Source organism: Lutra lutra, chromosome 5 (genome assembly GCF_902655055.1).
Source record: "Lutra lutra chromosome 5, mLutLut1.2, whole genome shotgun sequence".
Taxonomy (NCBI): Eukaryota; Metazoa; Chordata; class Mammalia; order Carnivora; family Mustelidae; genus Lutra; species Lutra lutra.
The window spans coordinates 86,180,872-86,201,273 of record NC_062282.1 but is presented as its reverse complement, the minus strand read 5'-3'; the positions used below and the strand labels follow the sequence as shown (position 1 = coordinate 86,201,273).

General features: G+C 39.1%; 2 protein-coding genes across 2 annotated transcripts; both read right to left on the bottom strand.

Annotated features, from left to right (window-relative positions):
* Positions 1 to 1,030: 1,030 nt before the first annotated feature.
* On the bottom strand, positions 1,031 to 5,275 carry LOC125100657 (sperm-associated acrosin inhibitor-like). Its single transcript, XM_047731009.1, has 4 exons — positions 5,179 to 5,275; positions 3,871 to 3,908; positions 2,815 to 2,933; positions 1,031 to 1,232 (listed from the first exon to the last, which is right to left on the bottom strand). Exons 1-4 carry the CDS (start codon positions 5,243 to 5,245, stop codon positions 1,196 to 1,198), a joined length of 261 nt encoding a protein of 86 aa, XP_047586965.1. The 5' UTR covers positions 5,246 to 5,275; the 3' UTR covers positions 1,031 to 1,195.
* Positions 5,276 to 11,335: 6,060 nt separating this feature from the next.
* On the bottom strand, positions 11,336 to 19,572 carry MARCOL (MARCO like). Its single transcript, XM_047729107.1, has 4 exons — positions 19,524 to 19,572; positions 14,802 to 15,415; positions 12,415 to 12,536; positions 11,336 to 11,445 (listed from the first exon to the last, which is right to left on the bottom strand). Exons 1-4 carry the CDS (start codon positions 19,570 to 19,572, stop codon positions 11,400 to 11,402), a joined length of 831 nt encoding a protein of 276 aa, XP_047585063.1. The 3' UTR covers positions 11,336 to 11,399.
* Between the last annotated feature and the right edge of the window lie 830 nt (positions 19,573 to 20,402).

Below are 20,402 nucleotides of genomic sequence, written 5' to 3'. Positions count from 1 at the left end.
TTCTGCTTTGATAGTAGACATCTGAATGGGTGTGAGGTGATATCTCATTTTGATTTTTATCTGCTTTTTGAGAACATTTTTTATATAACATTTCTATAAGGATAAAGGTCATGACACAGGCTGAATGCTTTTTTACAGTATGACTCTAAGAAATGTATAGTCCAATGGATATTTTCATTAAGAATCAAGAGTGGAAATTTTATACAAAGAAATAGTCCCTACATCAATCCCACACTTCCATAAAAATGAGGAAAAATTTTTTTAACCAAAAAAGAGCATGTTTGATATATTATATATGGCAGATTTATACTTACCTTCCAGTAGACAATCTACGTTTCTGTCATTAAAATTGAGCTTTAAATGAACATTTGGCCACTCAGCTAAAAGCTGCTTCTTGTTAGTTGGGAAATGGAAAGAAATGGAAGAGCATCAGACTTTCATCACAAATAGATATTCTACTGTCACCTGCCATTAGATCATTCACTTACCTCTTGACTTATTTGTGAGAAAATAAATAATACAATAAATATTTCCCAAGCCTTTGAAATCTTACAATACCTTTGAATACATTCTTTAATTCATTCCATTATAAAATTTATGCCCTTACTAATAAACTACTTTATTAAGTTCTCATTGCCTAGCTTTCATGATTATCACATTAGTCTTGGGTACTTCCAAAATTCAGTTTCCCGCACCACTTTCCTTGGAAAATTTGATTGTTTAGGATGGAACAGACCCAAGAATCTGCACTTTTGTTAAATATCCCAGTAACATATTACTTGTTTGCCTCTGAATATATTGCTTTGATTATCCTTGTCCAAAGTATGCACATCTCTTAACTCACTATCCAGTTAAAGAAAGGGTATTTTGATAAAGATGACAACAATCTAACATTTTAATGAATGAAATATTTATTATTTTAAATCACATTACTTTTCATGTTATAAACATGCAATCAAGACATTAGTGTTTCAAATTACCATTGAATAATTGAACATAGAGAATTAAAAAACCTGAAATCACAGGAACTTTGAGTTGGAATAAAATTTTCAAATTCCCTATATTTTGTCTTCTGTTCATAGGATGTACCTGGCCATCTATGAATTTCAGGCTCTGATCGAGAATATTCTAATTGTCTGTGGACTATACCACAAAATGTGATGACGCATTCATTGAAGGGCTGTTCGATCAATATTCAACAAGAACCAAAATGTGAAAAATATATATGAGCCCTGTAGAGAAAGCAAGAGAGAGAGAGAGAAAAGGAAATTAAAGAGTTATAGGGAAGAAATAAAGTGTGCTACATTTTAAAAAAGTTAAGAAAGATGTTAGTTGAAAACCCGGTGAAATCCAAATGAATTCTATAGGTTAGTTAATAGTGGTATACCAATGTTAATTTCTTAGGTTTGAGATATGTGCCAGGGTACTATAAGGTGGTAACCTTAGTGGAAACTGGATAAAGGACATGGAAAATTGGTACTATCTCTTAAGTTTTTCCGAAAGTCAAAAGTTATTTTAAGGGGCACCTGGGTGGCTCAGTGGGTTAAAGCCTCTGCCTTCGGCTCAGGTCCTGATCCCAGGATCCTGGGATCGAGCCCTGCATCAGGCTCTCTGCTCATCGGGGAGCCTGCTTCCTCCTCTCTCATTCTGCCTGTTTCTCTACCTACTTGTGATCTCTGTCTGTCAAATAAATAAATAAAATCTTTAAAAAAAAGTTATTTTAAAATAAAAATTATATTTAAAAACGTGATCTTTTAAACCCCTGGCTCATCTCACTGTAGACAGTAAATTCACTGCTATAAATTTGATCGTTGCCTGCACAAATTGGATCCATTTCTGTGGTGCAGAAATGTAGATAGTATGCATGGAGAATACAGTTTGGATGGATACATGATGATATCAAAGCGCTTCTCAACAGGGAGGATCTGAAGGTGGCGCATGGTGGGGAGGCTGTCCTCCACTGTGGAAGCAGTTGGGCTTAGCTTGCTCCTCGGGTGTGGCTCATGTCCTTGTGCCCTACTCGTCCCCTATCGGGCTACATGACTCTTCCCATGTGCTCCGTTCTGACTCAGTCTTGGGACGCACCCCAGTCTGAGAGAGGAGTTATTGGAGATGGTCTTAATGGCTCTCTAGAAACAGAGGCCAATTTGGGGGATTCAATGTGCAAGGATTTGTGAAAGGAAACACCTGTAAGAGAAAATGAGGAAGGAGGTAGGAAGGCTGACCAGAGAGTTAGACTGCAAACTCCTTCAGAGTGAAGGGGACAGGAAGGGAGATTTGATGGGAGTACGCAAGAATGCCCTACTGCCCACGGAGGATATCTGGAGACTGTCATGGAGGTTATGAGACAAACTGGACCATCAGAGGAGTTCCTTTCTAGCACGAATGGGCCCATTATGATGGATTTCAAATTGCAAAGGTCAGTTCAGATTCACGCATGATTAGGCCTTCTGCAAACAGAGGTCTGCAGGGGTCAGGATCATGGCCACCATGGAGAACTATCATTCTGCATCAGGGCTTAGGCATTATGTCACACTGGTTGATAGTCTGCCTTTAGTAATTCACAATTAAGTTCAATGAATCGATTTCTGCCTTTGCACAGTATCAAGCAAAATTACAGTGAGAGCTCAAACACAAAACGACTTTCAGAAACAGGAACTTTGGGGAAAGGTGCAAGCGTGGCCCCTAAGTTTTTACAGACATCTTACCATTACTATCTATTGTGCTGAGGTTATCTATAACACAGATTTTGCCATCACTTTGTGATAGTTTCTCATACTTTTGAAGAATAAAAATAGACTATTGTGTGCTTACCCTCTTCCCCTGCAGAAAACACATGGGTTGCTATAAGTTCTTCCATTGCTTGCACAGACTGGATCCCATTCTCTGGTGCAGTACTTATTCTCAGATGGAAATTGTGTACAGTCCACCATCTCAACAGAGAGACAACAAAATTTGTCAGGGAATGAAACTCTAGAATTTTCTTGAATCTCCCTCTGAAATGCTACGTCAAACTGGAAAAATATAGTCTATATGTAGTTGTAAAAGGTAGTATCTATAACACTAACACCTAGAAAACGAACACATACGTCCCTTAAAAAATAAAACATTATAAAAATGTCTTTACAAACCTGCTATTACTTTGTAAAAGGTCACAGAACTAGTTGTGTTTTTCTAATTTGATGACCACCATCCTCACTTCCCTTCACATCTTTCTACTTCCAAACTCGAGAAGAAATTATAAAGCTGAAGTTTTTCTGTTTATCATTCCCTGAGCTTTCCTGATAATTTCACAATGTATATGTGTGTGTGTCTGTGTATAAACATACAGATATAAATGCAATTTGTTTGGTGTTGACAGTGTTGGTAATCTCCATAAATAAACAATATATATGCATGCTTATATTATCTGCTTCTGAAATTTCCCTGTGACTCTGTTTATTCAGATACTCAAATAGGTACTTTAATTTTCACCTTTCTGTGTATATATGGAAATTATCATATTCCATCCATCCTTGAAGTGTGTATTTTTGTTGGTTCACTTTTCCTTTTGTTTTGCTAAAATGAACACTTCTACTATAAACACCATTTGACCTCTCTCAGATGCTTATATGACATATTTGTGCCCTTTAACTACATTTTTGTATAATGGGATATGTACATTTTTATGTTGTCTAGATAATGACAAATGGTTTTTTAAGGCTGTTATGTTTCTATTCCTTGACTTTAGTGTAAGAATACCACTGTTTTGTTGTAATTTTTGAAAGATTTCTCTGTTGTACATTTGTTTGATAAATTCCACTGTTAAAATTTACAATAAAATAAGCCAAGTATTTTATTTTTTTCCAACTTCCATCATTATTGACTTACCGTAGGCTCGGTTGTAGTCGGAGGTCCGAAAGATGTCTCTGCAACCAACAGATTGATGTAATCATTAAAAGTGAAGATGAGGAAGAGGAGGAGGAGAAGAAGAAGGAGAGAAAGGAAGAAAGAAGGAGGAGGAGGAGGGGGAGGGATGAGGGAGGAGATGAGAGACGAAGAGAAGGAGTAGGATAAGGAGGAGTAGGAAGAATGGTCTTTTTGGTAAATAGAACCCATCTCTTAATAAGCCTATGGGAATTATTCCTCAACACTTGGCAAGTAATGAGGTGGGGCTTTGTGTCATTAACAAAACCAAACATTCACTGAATGCTTTCAAATTTGGAAATATTTTGAAATCCCAATTATTCTCACTCTGTGAAATATAATTTGATGTATAATTTTTAATCATCCCTAATGCCCTTCTTTGAAGATAGGCTCTTTTTTTCTCCTTCTTTTTGTAGATGAGACATCTAAAACTGAGAAGACCATGCTTTTGAGCATGTCGCTTACATATGAAGAAATCAATTAGCACTTAAAGAATCAGTTCCCTAATCTAAATGGGAACATCTATCCAATACAATGCAGATGACTTATTCTGCAGTTCATGGTCCCCCTTCAGCTCTAAGAAAGATAACTTTTGCCAGAGGAGTCAATGTGTCTCTCCTTCGAGGCCTGTTTTTGGGACCTCACTGGGTGATCAAGAAGCCAGAATATTAACCAACAGCAGACCCAGAAGAGATCATTCCTCCTCATGGTTTGTATTTAACAACAATGGATTTGACCTCCAAAAAGGAAGAAAAAAAAAGGGGCAGGGGATTTAAGTAATGTTCTTTAGTCACAGATGGACAAACAACCAAGTTCTGCTGCCCATTCTAACCCACTACTCTGTCTCCACTTGTCCAAAAAAGGAAATGAGAAAAAGCAATCCACTGATGCAATTTTAAAAAGACATTTGTGGGGCACCTGAGTGGCTCAGTCAGTTAAGCAACTGACTCTTGATTTCAGCTCAGGTCAGATCTTAGGGTCCTGGGATTGAGCCCTGTGTCAGACTCCCCATTCAGCTGGGAGTCTGCTTACCCCCCACCCCCCGCCCCGTGCCCCTCTCCCCCAGCTCAGGCATGCTCATTTGTTCTCTCTCCATTAAAACAAATAAATAAATCTTAAAGATACCCATACTATGCCTCTTATCACTTTACCAGTTTAGAGGCTGCAAAGGAGCTCCTCCCTCCTGGATTGTGCAGTGGCTTCCTGCACGTTCTAAGATATATTTCACCTTGGACAGGAAATATCTCACCTTGAACTGGAAAACTTACTCACCAGAATAAAGAGGAAACACCAAGGCAATGATGAAAATAGCTTTGATCCACGGTGAGAGGAGAGACATTTTATCAAGTCTGTGGAAAGAAATTTTGGTGTGTTTAGAACACATGGCACATGGACAAATTTTCTGTTTCCAGATGAGGGTTTTTGACTGGCAAAGTCCAAAATCCTAGAGTGCTTAACAGATAACTAATTAAGGTAGACCACATATTCTTATTTTTCTTCCCTCAGCTCTCAGATTCAATAGGACATATATATGAACAAAAGGGCTCCTAGAGATGTGAGAGTAATCCCAAGATAAGTCCTCTCAGCACATTCAAGAAGGAGCTGCTCATTCTCCCAGGCTTGGCACAGCTCATAAGGAGCCTGGCTGCACAGAAGGAAATAGGCCCTTTGGAGGCCCCGTTTTGCCACAGAACACAGAAATGGTTATTTCTGGAAGGAGTGACCTTGAGCAGTCCTCACAGTGATGCTCTGTGCCAGGGCCACCTTTGTGACAGTCCTCCTCACTGACCTGAGACAGAGATGGCAGTGGAGAGAGTGAGGCCTTTAGCTTTAGGGGCCGACTCTGTTTTGCTCATCTGTCTCTCTTGGTCACTCCCACCCAGCAGAGGCGCCTCCTTTACTAGCCTATCGGTGGGGAGCCTGATGGCACAAAACAGATGATCGGCAGCAGACAAGAAGCTGAGGTATCATGTGCTATGTGTGGAAAAGATGTCCCAGTTTTTCTCTCAGGGGGAGGCTGGGGACAATTTGATCCGATGAGTACAGAAGAATGAGATGGGAGAGTGTAATCAGGGTAACTATAGATCCTAAGATAGGGAAAATGTATGTAAGCTTTCCAAGCTATTGAGTTGGAAAGGACAAGAGAATCAAAACCAGCCAAGAAGAGCAGTTCGCTGAAGTGTAATTAGATACAGGCCTAGACCCTGGGCTTCACAACGCCGGAGCAGAGACTCAATCGGAGATTTGTTTTAGATTGAAACTCTCCTTACAGTTTCAATGTCAACTTTTTGTTTTGAGATAATTATTGTTCAATGTAGTTGTAAGAAATGACACAAAGCCCTCCGGCATCCCTGAGCCAGTTTCTTCCACTGGGAGCATCTTGTAAAACTGGAGGGCAGGGGCGCCTGGGTGGCTCAGTGGGTTAAAGCCTCTGCCTTCGGCTCAGGTCATGATCCCAGGATCCTGGGATCGAGCCCTGCATCAGGCTCTCTGCTCAGCAGGGAGCCTGATCCTCCCCTCTCTCTCTGCCTGCTTCTCTGCCTACTTGTGATCTCTGTCTGTTAAATAAATAAATAAATAAATATCTTAAAAACAAAAACTAAAACAAAAACAAAAACAAAAACTAGAGGGCAAATTCCCAGCCAGGAATTGCTATGAGCAGGAGACCTCTGGTCCGTGTCTGCTCTCACTACCAAGATTGTGCATCAGTTGTTTGTACACGAAGCCTGGGTGGTGGTATGTTGGAAAAACTCCCAGGTGGGTATCAGCGTAGCCAACTTTGGAACCTAGCCTAAAGGATAGTAGGCACGAGAGAGACCAACTCACGGTGTTAATCCTTCCTTGATACGTATGTGCATCCAATCATCACGCTGTACGGCTGTAATTTACAGAATGTTATATGTCAATTCCATCTCAATAAACCTGGAAAAAACTAAAGAAGACTCACAGAAATGAGATTGAGACCACATGGGGCAATGTCTTAAGTTAAATAAGCGGGTGACGTTAGAGGCTTTGAAGAAGGGTAAGGTATCATCAGTCATTGTCTCCCTAATTAACTAACCTCCTTCACAGTCCGATATCTGGAGTCTGGGCAATTGAAAGCCTTGATTTCGAGTCTCATCTACCACTGAGTGACACATTGACACAATGTTCAATATTCTAATATATAACTTCTTTATTTTAAATGTGGGCATAACAATTCCTGTGTCTTAGATGTCAGGGATAAAATAGAAACGCAGTTTGCATTCACAGTTAAGTGGTGGGCTTACCTTTGCCGCCCTAATGTAACTTGCCTTTGACCAGCAGTGGGAACAGCTAGGACTCAGGTGGGAAACTCGGAGGGTAGCACAGTTCAACTCCAATTTAATGAAAGAATACAAAATCTGGTGAGTGCAGAAAGCGCTCCATTATTCTAGTTCAGTGAATATTATTCCTAGAGGAACTCTTGGAATTATTGACAGACACCATCAGAGGCTTTTGTAGCAGATCTGTTCTTCTGATGCAGGACATTTGAGGAAAAAGAAAACTGAAGTCTCAAGTTGAAATTACTGAGAAGCCCTCCATAGTTCCCACCCTAGACTTCTCCTCTTGTTTGTTCTCACCAGTAGAGACTACGAGCAAGAGAGGCAGCCTATGAATCCCAGCTGGCCACATGCATTTTTGTTTTCTGTTTTTTAAATTATTCGGCACAAGGGATGTTTACATGTGTGAGTTGAAAGTTTCATGAAGAAAAAAATGAAGATATTATTCAACTTGCCTCCGAGGAAAGATAAGAAGACTGCATCTTTCAAATAATAGAGATATTAAGAAAGAAGGAAGGAAAAAAATGAAAAGTGCCACTTCTAAAAAATGAGAAGTGCCCCAGTGCCACTGCCCCATAAATTGTGGGCAAAGAAATCCGCCATTTTGGACAATAACAGTAAGCTACCCGAATTTTGCCTGAACATGTAAAACACCAGCTGGACTGATACATGAACTTCTCCCGGGTCATTGAATAATGTGTGTGTATGGTTTTGTAAACTTCATACTGTTGAAAAGAGAATAAGAGAAGTCCACATTTACCAGTATTTCATGAAAGACTGAATTCTTCCAGTTCACCACCTGTTTCAGAAGAAACCAAAGGGATTTGATGCCATATGCCATGCTTTTGAAAGATGTCTCAGAGGATACCTGGGAGGCTCACTTGGTTAAGTGTCTGGCTCTTGATTTTGGTTCAGGTCATGATATCAGGGTTGTGAGATCAAGCCCCACATTGGGCTCTGCTCTGAGCTTGGAGCTTGCTTGGGATCCTCTCCCTTTCTCCCTCTGCCCCTTGCACTCACTTGCTCTTTCTCTCTCTCTCTCTCTCTCTCTCTCCTAAAGTGGTGGGGTGGGGGGAGGGAAGATGTCTCAGGCAATAACCAAAGAGCAGAATTTGCTGATATAACACCCAGTGCTCATCACAAGTGCCCTCCTTAACCCCATCATCCATTTAACCCACCCCTTACCCACTTCCCTTCCAGCAACCCTCAGTTTGTTCACTCTAGTTAAGAGTCTCTTTTACAGTTTGCCTCCCTCTCTCTTTTTTCCCCCTATGTTCATATGTTTGTTTCTTAAATTTCACATATAAATGAAATCATATGGTATTTGTCTTTTTTCTGACTGACTGATTTTGCTTAGCTCAATACACTGTAGATCCATCCACGTTGTTGCAAATGGCAAGATTTCACTCTTTTTGATGCCTGAGTAATATTCCATTGTAGACATACACCCCAACTTCTTTCTCCATTCATCTGTTGATGGACATTTGGGCTCTTTCCATAATTTTTCTATTGTTGATAAGGAAAGCCATCTTATACACGAAAGCCACCAAAACCTAACACAGATTGTCCCTTCAAGAAGTAAGGGCAGGGGCACCTGGGTGGCTCAGTGGGTTAAAGCCTCTGCCTTCGGCTCAGGTCATGATTCAAGGGTCCTGGGATCAAGCCCTGCATTGGGCTCTCTGCTCAGCAGGGAGCCTGCTTCCTCCTCTCTCTCTCTGCCTGACTCTCTGCCTACTTGTGATCTCTATCAAATAAATAAATAAAATCTTAAAAAAAAAAAGAAGTAAGGGCAAAGGACAGCTGTGACCATCTTGTTCACTCTTGCCACCTCAGCTAGCTTCACTATGCTGAGAAATCTCCTCTAAAGATCTTTGTATAAGAAACTAGATGTAAGAGAAATGTTAACGATAAGGCACTGGAGTTCCTTTTGTCCTCCCAGATTTTGAGAACTTGCCTTCTACAGATGTCATCAAAGCTACTCAAGCAGCATAGAGTAGGGGAATGTTTTTGATCCAATAGGCACAGATGAATGGGGAGGGGAGAAAATGATGTGTAGTTAGTTATAGCTATGTACAATCTGTTCAAGCAAGGGAGTTTTACAGGCTCCAAGAAACTAGGATAAGAAACCAAGACTTTTGGAATCTGTAATCGCTAAATACGACCAGAACCTCAGTATTTTATTTTATTTATTTATTTATTTAAGATTTTATTTATTTATTTGACAGAGATCACAAGTAGGCAGAGAGGCAGGCAGAGAGAGAGGAGGAAGCAGGCTCCCTGTTGAGCAGAGAGCCCGATGTGGGGCTCGATCCCAGGACACTGAGATCATGACCTGAGCCGAAGGCAGAGGCTTTAACCCACTGAGCCACCCAGGTGCCCCAGAACCTCAGTATCTTAAATAATTGCTAGATATGAGAATCACTGAGGAGCTTTATAATGACATCTGGGTTCATTCCCTGAGATGGTGATTCGATTGTTCTACATTAGACCCTGGGCATTGGTATTTTGAGGGGGGTGTTAGAAGTAACAAGATAAATGTGCAGCTCCAGTGGAGGTGGGTAACAGAACAAGGGATGTAGAATTACCTCTGGGACTTCATTCCAACCATTTCCCACCGTTCCAAACCAGAGCTTTTGTATTTAATAAAAACATTTTATAAACTGCTCTGCCATGAGTTTTATTTACTTAATATCTGTGAAGCTTATTTTAATGTCATTTTATATAAATTAGTTTCTTCTTTTGAAAAACACTGTATGATGCTTCTAGCATTATGTAAGTATTAATTTAAGCATATTTATTAATGGGGATTTATTTATTTCACTCCTGCTCAGAATGATCTAATTTTTTCCATGGCCTCTAGAAGGAAATAAAAGTCATTTAAATATCATGAAAATTGGTCATACAACTGGCTCTGGCCTGAATTTTTTGGTGCTTCTGTAATTACTGTCAGATCCCAGAAAAGATGTACCATATCACAGAACCCATGCCCCTTATGGGTCAAGGGCTTTTTTTCATATTATTTACTTGCCTGAAAATTTTTGTCCCCTTTCTTCTGTATATGGTAAAGAAGGATTTTTCCTACTCTCCTTCTCTTCCCTACTCCTGTGTCTTTCTGAATGTATCTTCCTATGTCCTTTTACTAGGAAGTAAACTTTTATGGAGCTGGTTCATTCATTTCTCATCAGCTATGGCAAGACTGTAGCCTTGTACAAGAGGTTACCCAGCCTGGACTGTCATTTGCTCCCAGATAGCTCTTATCAAATAGCCCTGAGAAATAGAAAGCTTCAGGTGGTTGGAAGTGGTAGAGTTGATACTGTACAAGGTAATCTTCAGGTGGCAGTCTAGGGACTGGGACTCTTCAGGACAACAGTGATAGGGATAATGTAGAACAATGGATCACACTGAAGTCTCTTTCAGTCTTTGGGATTTTTTCTAGCTATCCTCAAGAGACTTAATCAGGGAGTAGTGATGTCATAGGGAAGATGGTACCATTTATAAATAAGTCAGGGGGATATAATCTAGGCAGCTAAATATATTTACCTAACCCTGGACAATTTCTTTCTTTTTTTTTTTTTTAATGATTTTATTTATTTATTTGACAGACAGAGATCACAAGTAGGCAGAGAGGTAGGTAGAGAGAGAGAGAGAGAGGAGGAAGCAGGCTCCCCGCCGAGCAGAGAGCCCTATGCCGGGCTCGATCCCAGAATCCTGAGATCATGACCTGAGCCGAAGGCAGAGGCTTTAACCCACCGAGCCACCCAGGCACCCCAGCCCTGGACAATTTCTTATCTAAGGGGACTCTTTAGCTAAAATTTCTATCTCTATCCCTTGAAAATCAATGCCTTTAATTTTTTGAAGTGTTCATGAACACTGAACTTAAAGTAGAACTAATTATTATTTTTAAAAAATTTTTCACCTATTTTTCTCATCCTAGTCCCCCATGTTAGGCAAAAAATCAATTGTGTTCTATATCTGCAAGTTTGGGGAAAGTCTAGAAAGCAAATAATCCCAGAAATCAGTAGCAACTCTGGAACTGACTTTATTTGTAGTGGAACAAATTTGAAAATAATGTAAGATCCATCATATCAGTAAGACTCTTGCTGACCTCAGTGGAATGCCTGAGGAAATCCATTTCTTAAAAGAAACGAAAGTAAATTTTGAGGTTCCAGGTAATTTGGTTGCTGTCAATGCTTAGCATTTCCCTTCATGATTCAGATTCAGTTTTCCATTACTCATCCTGCAATCAAGTTAATGAAAGAAATTAAGGATCAAGAAGTTGTGGCACCAACACAGAGAGCAAATGAGATTATTTAAAAATCACATGGGAAAGAGCAGGTCTAAGCTTTGGCTCACCTGTTTCACACTGACTGCTCTGAGAAAATGTGACTATGTGCCAGTCCTTCCTTGACCCTGGGCCATGTGTCTTATGTATAAAATGAGAAAACAAGGGTCTCGTGTTTCTTCCTGCTCTAACTTTTATAGCTCTAGGGCATGCTTACCTTTAACATTTATTTATTTCTGCAGGAATGATTTATTGAGCCTTTAGTACATCAACTATCAAAAATAAGAGAGGTATAATTTTTACCTCATTACTATCTTTATGGCTGAACCTTCATTGATTTTGAAAGCTGAGTCATGTAACTCTTTCTTAGCCATGTGTTCTCATTTTAAGCAGCCTTATAATCACCATGTTTTGTGTGGATGGACAAGCGTGCAACCCTTAAATGTTTGCCTGGCCCACCAAGTCCATTCTCTAATACTGTTACTTAAATTAAAAATACGTTTTAATAGTCAAGATTAAGTAATCCATGGGATTCACAGTCCTGTTTATCCTCTGATACATTGTGTTTGCTGTCTTCAACTACAAGAAAAGCTCCATGGAAGCAGGAAGTAATTCTGTGTGTTTTGCTCACCACCCTCCCTCCACACAAGCAATGCCTGGTATATAGTGGAAGTTTAATAAATATTTGGTAAATGAATGACTCAATAATCAATTTATTCCTACTCCAAAAGCTGAATGTAGCACATTCTCTCAGAAAATGCCTGAATTTACTGTTTCAGGGTTCAGTACCTTTCATTTTTCCTTGGACAAAACACCCAAAGCACTATTGAGAGAAAACTACAGAGACACAGAGAAAAATGTTCTTTTACCCCCTTTCGATCACAATAATACTTCCTGATAGAAAGACACAAAGAGTCATCTTACCTTTTGGCTTCATTAAATACACAGCGGTTCCCATAGGTTTTTCCATCAGAACCACAGACTGGCTTGTAGACAGATGGACATTTTGTATTTCCAGCTGGGTTCTTGCTGCTGGTTTTTCCAGTCTGCAGTAACGTGAAAGACCAATAGGCAAATAAAGGGAACTCGATTTAATTCTGATATTGTAGTTAAACCAGGAGTTCTTGCTAATTAATTATTGATTAAGCATTGCTCTAAAGCAATCATTTTGTTAATCCTTTTAATTTAAATTACACAACAAAACTGAAAAAAGATTAGGCTTTCTCTGTTGCATAATCACAGGCATATAGTATATTTAATTGACAAGCCCCAGACCAGATATGGATTAAATACCCAAGTTGGGGAGCAGACCCTGAATTAATGCAGCTCTAGAGCCCCTCCTCTTATTACACGTCAGACTGCCCCACTTCAATTCCTTGCAGGCAAGTCTTCCCTTGCCTGAGAAAACAATAATTATGGAAAAGTCATACTGGCAAATAACATATGTGGTTGTATATATTTTTTAGAGATTTATTTATTTATTTGAAAGAGAGAAAGAGCGTGCACAAGAGTGTGGGGAGGGGCAGAGGGAGAGAATCTCGAGCAGACTTCCCCGCGAGCAGGGCTCCATCTCACAGACCCTGTGATCATGGACTGAACTGAAATAGAGTCAGACACTTAACTGACGGACACATAGGCATTCCACATGTGGTCTTCACTTACTGAAACTTTCTTTCATCTTATCGCATGAAAGAAAATGAGGCAGGAGGTAGGATTTGCAGAGTTAAGTACTACCTGAGGCACTAGCTTAGAAGGGAGTTACAGAATGACAGAAGCCTGTGAACAGAAAGGAGCTCTAACAGCAGATGAGAACAGAAACACTAAATGAAATTGTGAGGATCTTCAGCAGGAGGCTTCATCTTCTTAGGACCAAGGAAGGTGAACCTCTAGTTTAGTCTTTTCTGACTCAACCCCCATTTTCGTTTCAATCCATCTCTCTCTTTCACACATGCTCTGAAATGGACAGGGTTAGCACACCTGTTTCCAAAAAGAATGACATTGGGAAAGCTTAAGTGACACTGTAAACGCTCAGAAACATGCTGGTGGTGAGAGTAAGTTCCGGATGGTGGGAGCGTCCCTGGAAGATCACTACTTCATGCCAGCTTAGACATAAGGACGGAGAGGGACAGGCAATTTTCATTAGAAAGGGTGTCGAGTGAGGAATGACAAATCTGAGGTAAAAAATGAAATTCCCATTAAGATTATGAGATTGAGGGCGTGCTCTACCAAACTGTTTTGGATGGAGTAAGTGGAGTGCCCAGGATCATTGCTGAATGGAAATAGGAGGCTGGCAGTTGGGAGAGAGAGAAACTGGCAAGTAAACCCGAAGCACAGCAGGATTCAGAGGCAACACAGGAGTCATGGATGTACAGCTGTTTGCAATGATGTCTCACAAACATCATCATTCACTCATCTGACAAGCAGTCCAAGAGAACATATTGTATGCCTGTCTTATTCTAGAATTTAGGGACACAGATTTAAAAAGAAATGGTACTTTCTTTAGAGGGGTTCACGTTCCAACTAAACATACAGACAATCAATTACAAAGCAATATGGTACATTCTATGAGAAAGGATATCATCGATATTTGGAATACCACACTTGAACATCAAAGGGTTCTGTAAAATGTGGATGATGTGTGACCAAGAGTGACATGAAATGTCCAATCATAACCAATCATGACATGGGTTCCAATCATTAAAAAATCCTAAATGCCATGCTCAGGAGTTTGGGTCTTATCTTCTAGGCAGTATGGTGCCACTGAAGAATCTCCAGCTGGGCAGTGATAGGACAGATGAGATTTGTGATTTAGAAATGAACCTTGAATGGCTTGTAGATTATGGATGGGAGGGAGAAAGGCATGAACGTTAAATCTGGGATAAGGACTCAGTTCACGGAGGCCTGACCTTGTCCAGCATAGGTAGAAAGCCTGGTGTGGAAGTAGAAGGGAATGAGAAATGGAATGGAGAAGGATGACTCATCAATGATCATAGATGTATATGGAAATGGCCACCTCCAGATTCCTCCTCATTTTGTTGAATCATTATCACCACAAAGTATCTGTCATTAGTACAGTATATTTTGTTAACTATTTCAAGTCTTGGAAAATAGAATGGCTGAGGTAAGTTTTTGTTTGTTTGTTTCTTTGTTTTTTTTTTTTTTTGCTAGGCAGGGAGCCTGATGTGGGACTCCATCCTGGGATTCCAGGATCATGACCTGAGCCGAAGGCAGTCGCTTAACCAACTGAGCAACCCAGGCGCCCTGGCTGAGGTAAGTTAGGAGAGGGAAAAAACAAAGAGATGAACACTAACCTGAATCTCCATTATATTGGCATTCAAAGGGTTGCCTACACTTTTTCTTTCTTCTTGATTGTAAAAAGACCTTGGTTTCCCTTGTTGGCTAGACCATCCTGGTCTTCTTTGTGGGTCAGATGACATTGAACCCCCTTGCTGGCTAGATGACCCTGTACCCCCCTGCTGGCTGGATGATCCTGGCTTCCCTTGCTGGCCAGATGACCCTGGATACCCTTGCTGGCCGGATGACCCTGGACACCCTTGCTGGTTGGATGACCCTGGATGCCCTTGCTGGCTAGAAGATCCTGGTTTTCCTTGTTCATTAGAAGCTTCAGCATTCTCTTTTAGATTAGAGCCTCCTGAATTCCCTTGCAGACTCCCAGGCTGATTGAGAATTCCTGGCCTTTCTTGCTTATTAAAATTCCCGGGTTTCCCTGGCTGGTTAGAATACCCTGTTTGTCCTTGCAGGCTAAATGTTGCTTGTTTTCCTTGTGTGTTGCTACCTCCTTGCTGATTAGATTCCTGTTGTTCTCCTCGATGGTTAGCTTCATTTTTTCTTTCAAGAATAAATGCAGGTTCTGGACCCTCCTGTGGCTTAAAAACATTTGTTTTCAAAATCTGGGTTGAAGACACTGGAATGATACCATAAGGACAAAAGTAAAATAATGTTATTTAACTTCAACAATTCAAAATCAACAGCATTCATCCCCAGAGGTAGTACGTATTTCACGCCTCTTTGATTGTTTTTAACCAAACCTCAAGACAGAAGCTTTGCATAACTTCTCATAACCTTAATGTTTTGATTCCTCCATTTTTTTTCTTAACTGTATCATGGGTCCAAAAAAATCATGGGTCCAAACCAGTCTGTCCCATTTCTAAATCAGTCTGAATTACTTGAGCTGAATTATCCATGTTTCATACTACAAATTCCTTTTAATGATTTCCTGATTAATCAAACAGACTCTGAGTTATGACCATTATAAACTTTCTCTCCATCACAGAACCCTTTCCTGTATTCCCAACCTCATGCCACAGAAGATGCTATCATCAATTTTCCAGACATAAGTCCTGCCAGGCAGGCATGAGCCCTCTTTACATATTCTTTTCTCCATCTCCATATATGCTTTCTGTAGCTGTTTTCTTCCCCGCTTGCCTCTGTTCTGAAGGCAGTGATTCCCTTCTTTTTCAGAACATCAGCTTTATGTCCACCATTTCCCACAAGGGCTGTAGCATCAATCAATCAGCCCTACTCCCTGGTGGTTATTTGTTTCTTTCTTTTGTGCTCAAATTACTGGAGGAGGTGGTAGATATTACGTGACTATTTCTTTTTTATTTTTTGTGACTATTTCTTAATACCTACGTATCTTAGCTCTTCTACTCCATCTCTCTAATTGATTTTGGAAGTTTATTCATCACTATATACATATATATATATCTTATACATATATATACACACACATATACACATCATATATATATGTAAGATAAAAATATATATGTATATTTGATAAATAGATATATGTTTGGAATAGAACTTGAATAAATTATATATAAATATAGTATATATTTAATATACATATTATATAATGTAATATATTATAATATATGATACAATATGACATATAATATATATTATATATTGTATCATATATTATAATATATTACATTATATAATATGTATATTAAATATATACTATATTTATATATATATAAAATTTATTCAAATTCTATTCCAAAATAAGCAAGGATTAGACAACAATCCATAAACAATCCATAAATGAGTGGAATGGCTTTCTAGTTGTTGAGTGCAATGGAATTCTGTTGGGTCTTATGTTTCTTGTCCTTGGTTTGGTACAAAAGTGTTTCTTTTTGGCTTCCTCACCTTTTCTGTTTAATGGCTCTCTGTTCCCCCTTCCTTTCTCAACTGGGGTTTCCTCAAAAGCTGTCTTCAGGCTTGCATTGTTTTTCTTCACAGGCTTCCTTGGTAATTTTTTCAATTTATATTTCCACAAGCATACACACTTGTACCTTCAGGTAAACTTGACTAAAATAAAATGCCTTGTTGATTATCATCCATTGAGCATGCAATGGTATACCATATTGTTGGTGGTTAAGGTCTTACCCAGGTCAGGAGCTTGGCACTCAGGAACCTGGCTTACTAACTGGTGGTGTAGTGTGGGCTGGAGTATGTGGGTATGATATAGCCATTCTTTCAATCTACCAAAAAGTATATTTGAAGAGTCCATTACTATGCTGGAACTATAGTAAGATCTAGACACACAGCCATGAATAAGACATTGTTGTTGTTGTTGTTTTAAAAGATTTTAGTTATTTATTTGACAGAGAGAGATCACAAGTAGGCAGAGAGGCAGGCAGAGAGAGAGAGAGGGAAGCAGTCTCCCTGCTGAGCAGAGACCCTGATGCAGGGCCCGATCCCAGGACCCTGGGATCATGACCTGAGCTAAAGGCAGAGGCTTTAACCCACTGAGCCACCCAGGCACCCAAACAAGACATTGTTATTCTGCCCCAAAGAAGCTGGAAAGTCTAACAGTAGGTACAAACAAACAGACAGACATTTACAGTAGTATGATCAATGCTCTAAGGTGAGAAGTAAATTAGACAATAGACCCAGAGTAAAGATTGGTGATAGTAGGGCATCATCTCTCCTTCCTGGAGGAGGTGACACATGAGAAGGATAGGCTATGATGTACTGTATGGAGACTAACATAACATAATAATAATAAAAAAGAAGGATAGGCTATAGCCAGAAAAACAGATAGGAAAATAATTATTTTCAGCAGTGAGATGAGTATAGGCATGAATTGTAAGAACCAAGCAGTGTTCCTTAACAGGCACTAATTTTGAGAAGAAATCAACTAGGATAAAGAAGTGGATGAAATGGTAAAAACCACATCAGCTAACCTATTTTCTTTGTTACTTATGTTTGATTTTTTAAAAGGCCATACAAGGGGCGCCTGGGTGGCTCAGTGGGTTAAGCCGCTGCCTTCGGCTCAGGTCATGATCCCAGGTCCTGGGTTCGAGCCCCACATCGGGCTTTCTGCTCAGCGGGGAGCCTGCTTCCTCCTCTCTCTCTGCCTCCCTCTCTGCTTACTTGTGATTTCTCTCTGTCAAATAAATAAATAAAATCTTTAAAAAAAAAAAATAAAAGGCCATACAAGCAAATACGTTTAATTTCCAAGATATAAAAAGGTAAATAGTTAAAAATAACTTTCCCTTCCTTTCCTCTCCCAAAGCACCTTGGACAAAATTACATTTACTAGGTTCTTTGGTATTATTCCAGAGATGTTTTACATATTTACAAACATATTGGGGATATATTTTTCCACACACTTACTAGCACATTGTACACTGTTCTACTCCTTATTGTCTCCTTTGGCAGTACAGTGAGGTTTCTCTATATCAGTACGTATAGAGCAGTTTTATTATTTTCCCTAAGGGCTCCATATTATTTCATTTGTTCAATTTACCATAATTTATTTAAACGGTCTTCTGGCAATGAGTAGCTATGGTATTTCTCTCTTTTCCTAGTACAAACAATGATCTAATGAAAATCCAATTAAAATATCCTTGTTCACATGGCTAAATTTGTAAAGTAAAAACCAAGGGTGGAATTTTTGGGTAAAAAACAGAACTCAAATATCAGAATGTGGCTTAACCATGGGTTTTTTTTAAGTTAAACTTTCACAAAATAATTATCCTCACTTATTGTTTTGTATTTATCTCTTCTGATTTTACAAACTAAATACACTCTAGGCATTGCTTTATATTTTAACAGTCATATTCCTGACCCCTCTCTTTTCTTCACCCTCCAAATCCACAGAACCACTGCATCTGGTATTCGTGTACTTTCTTCCATCAACAAATGCCTACGTAGTACCTATGAAATGTCACCAGGCAAGGCACTGAAGATCAAAAGAGATTTGATACCTGCCGTTAAGGAACATGTATGTTCTAGAAGGGATTTTATCGATGTGCATTTTTCCTCTAAAACGTATATAATCCTAATAAATGCATGTATAATATGCCTCTTTTCTCTGACACATATATTATAAAAATATAGAATGTCTGTGTCATTTATTATCTCGAGATATTTACAACCCTAGCTGGAAATTACATCTTTGAAAACAGACCATGTAACTGTATTGAGGTAAGGAATGGAGCTCAACGACAGGCACCAGAGAGCTCAAGTGATGGTAGCTAATATCAGTGCAAATGTGATCCTTATGACAGCATCTAGGAATGGTTATTTGCTTTCATTTTATAAATGAGAAAACAGAGATAAAAAAATTATGTGAGTTGCCCCAAATGACATAAATAGGAAATTGAAAAGCCAGGGTTAGAACCCATTTCTCTGTGACGACATAGCCCTAGATCATCACACAAAACCATATTTTTTAGGGAATGTGAGCTTGAGAGTATTCACAAACTCTCATAACCCCTTGAGATTTCATTTTCTTTCTAGTGTAATGTATCGCTTTTCCCATTCCCCTGCTTCTGCTTCTCTTTAGCCATACAAAACCATTATTCCCTGTTGTCTTACCTTGTCCTTACTTTTATGCCTTTGGTCTATATTTATGCTGTCGGAAATGACCCTCTTCCTTTTCTCTGTCTGATGGATATTTGTCACTTTAACATTTTCTGACAAAGTATTGCTAAGTCACTCAACGTTTCTAATTCTTTGAGAGTTGAAGGAAAGTCTTCAAATGTAACTTTTCTTACCTGAGAACATGGTCACGAACACGAAGGGGAGGAAAATGAAAGCCTTCATGTTAGAGTCCGCTGTTTCTGAAGTCTTTGTTGGATGGAGGTAAAGGTAACTCTTCAGTAGATGCTTTCTGAATAAACCATCCTGATCACCATCATCTTATATATCTGAAAAATCCTCCACCCTAGTTGCTAAACACTGTCACTTTGTATAAAAAAATTATAGAGTAACTCTCACAAACTGGAAGGTGTTGCTTCTTGAGTGGATTGCCATTTTTAAAATTAGCTTTACACCCCAACTCCCATAAATATCCAAGATGTAATATGCTTCTATTAGAAACCTATCTCACAGAAAGGAATGAAAATGGTAAAATCCATCTGGGAGAGTGGTAAATTCAGTGCTCAATTTTTTTTTTTTATTGTTAAGAGATGACTGATCTTCAGTTAGTACTGTTACTGACCTTGTAAGTTTGTATGTCCACAACAGACATTCCCATGACATTTTCCCGCAGATAAATTATGTGCCAATTATTTACCTCAAATTATATTTTAAAAGCCAGTAAAAATGCATCAGGTATTAGTCATTAAGAAGTGATGAACGTTTCCAGTGGGAATGATGATGTATAATGTATTTTTATGAGGAAACAAAAACCAAGACATCTTCTGTTTGAGAATAACATTACACCATTGACCTTGCCTTAAGCTATTATGCCAAACAGAAGCTCATGCGAAAATCACCTTGAGATTTTTAGTTAGTCATAAAGTCAATATTATGAAACAGTGAAATTCTATGTTCAAGCTTGGCTGCCCTATATAAGAGAAATTTGAATTAATTGAGGCCTAGCTAAAGCAGAATGACCTTGATAAAATGGGATCTAAAAAACACATAGCAGA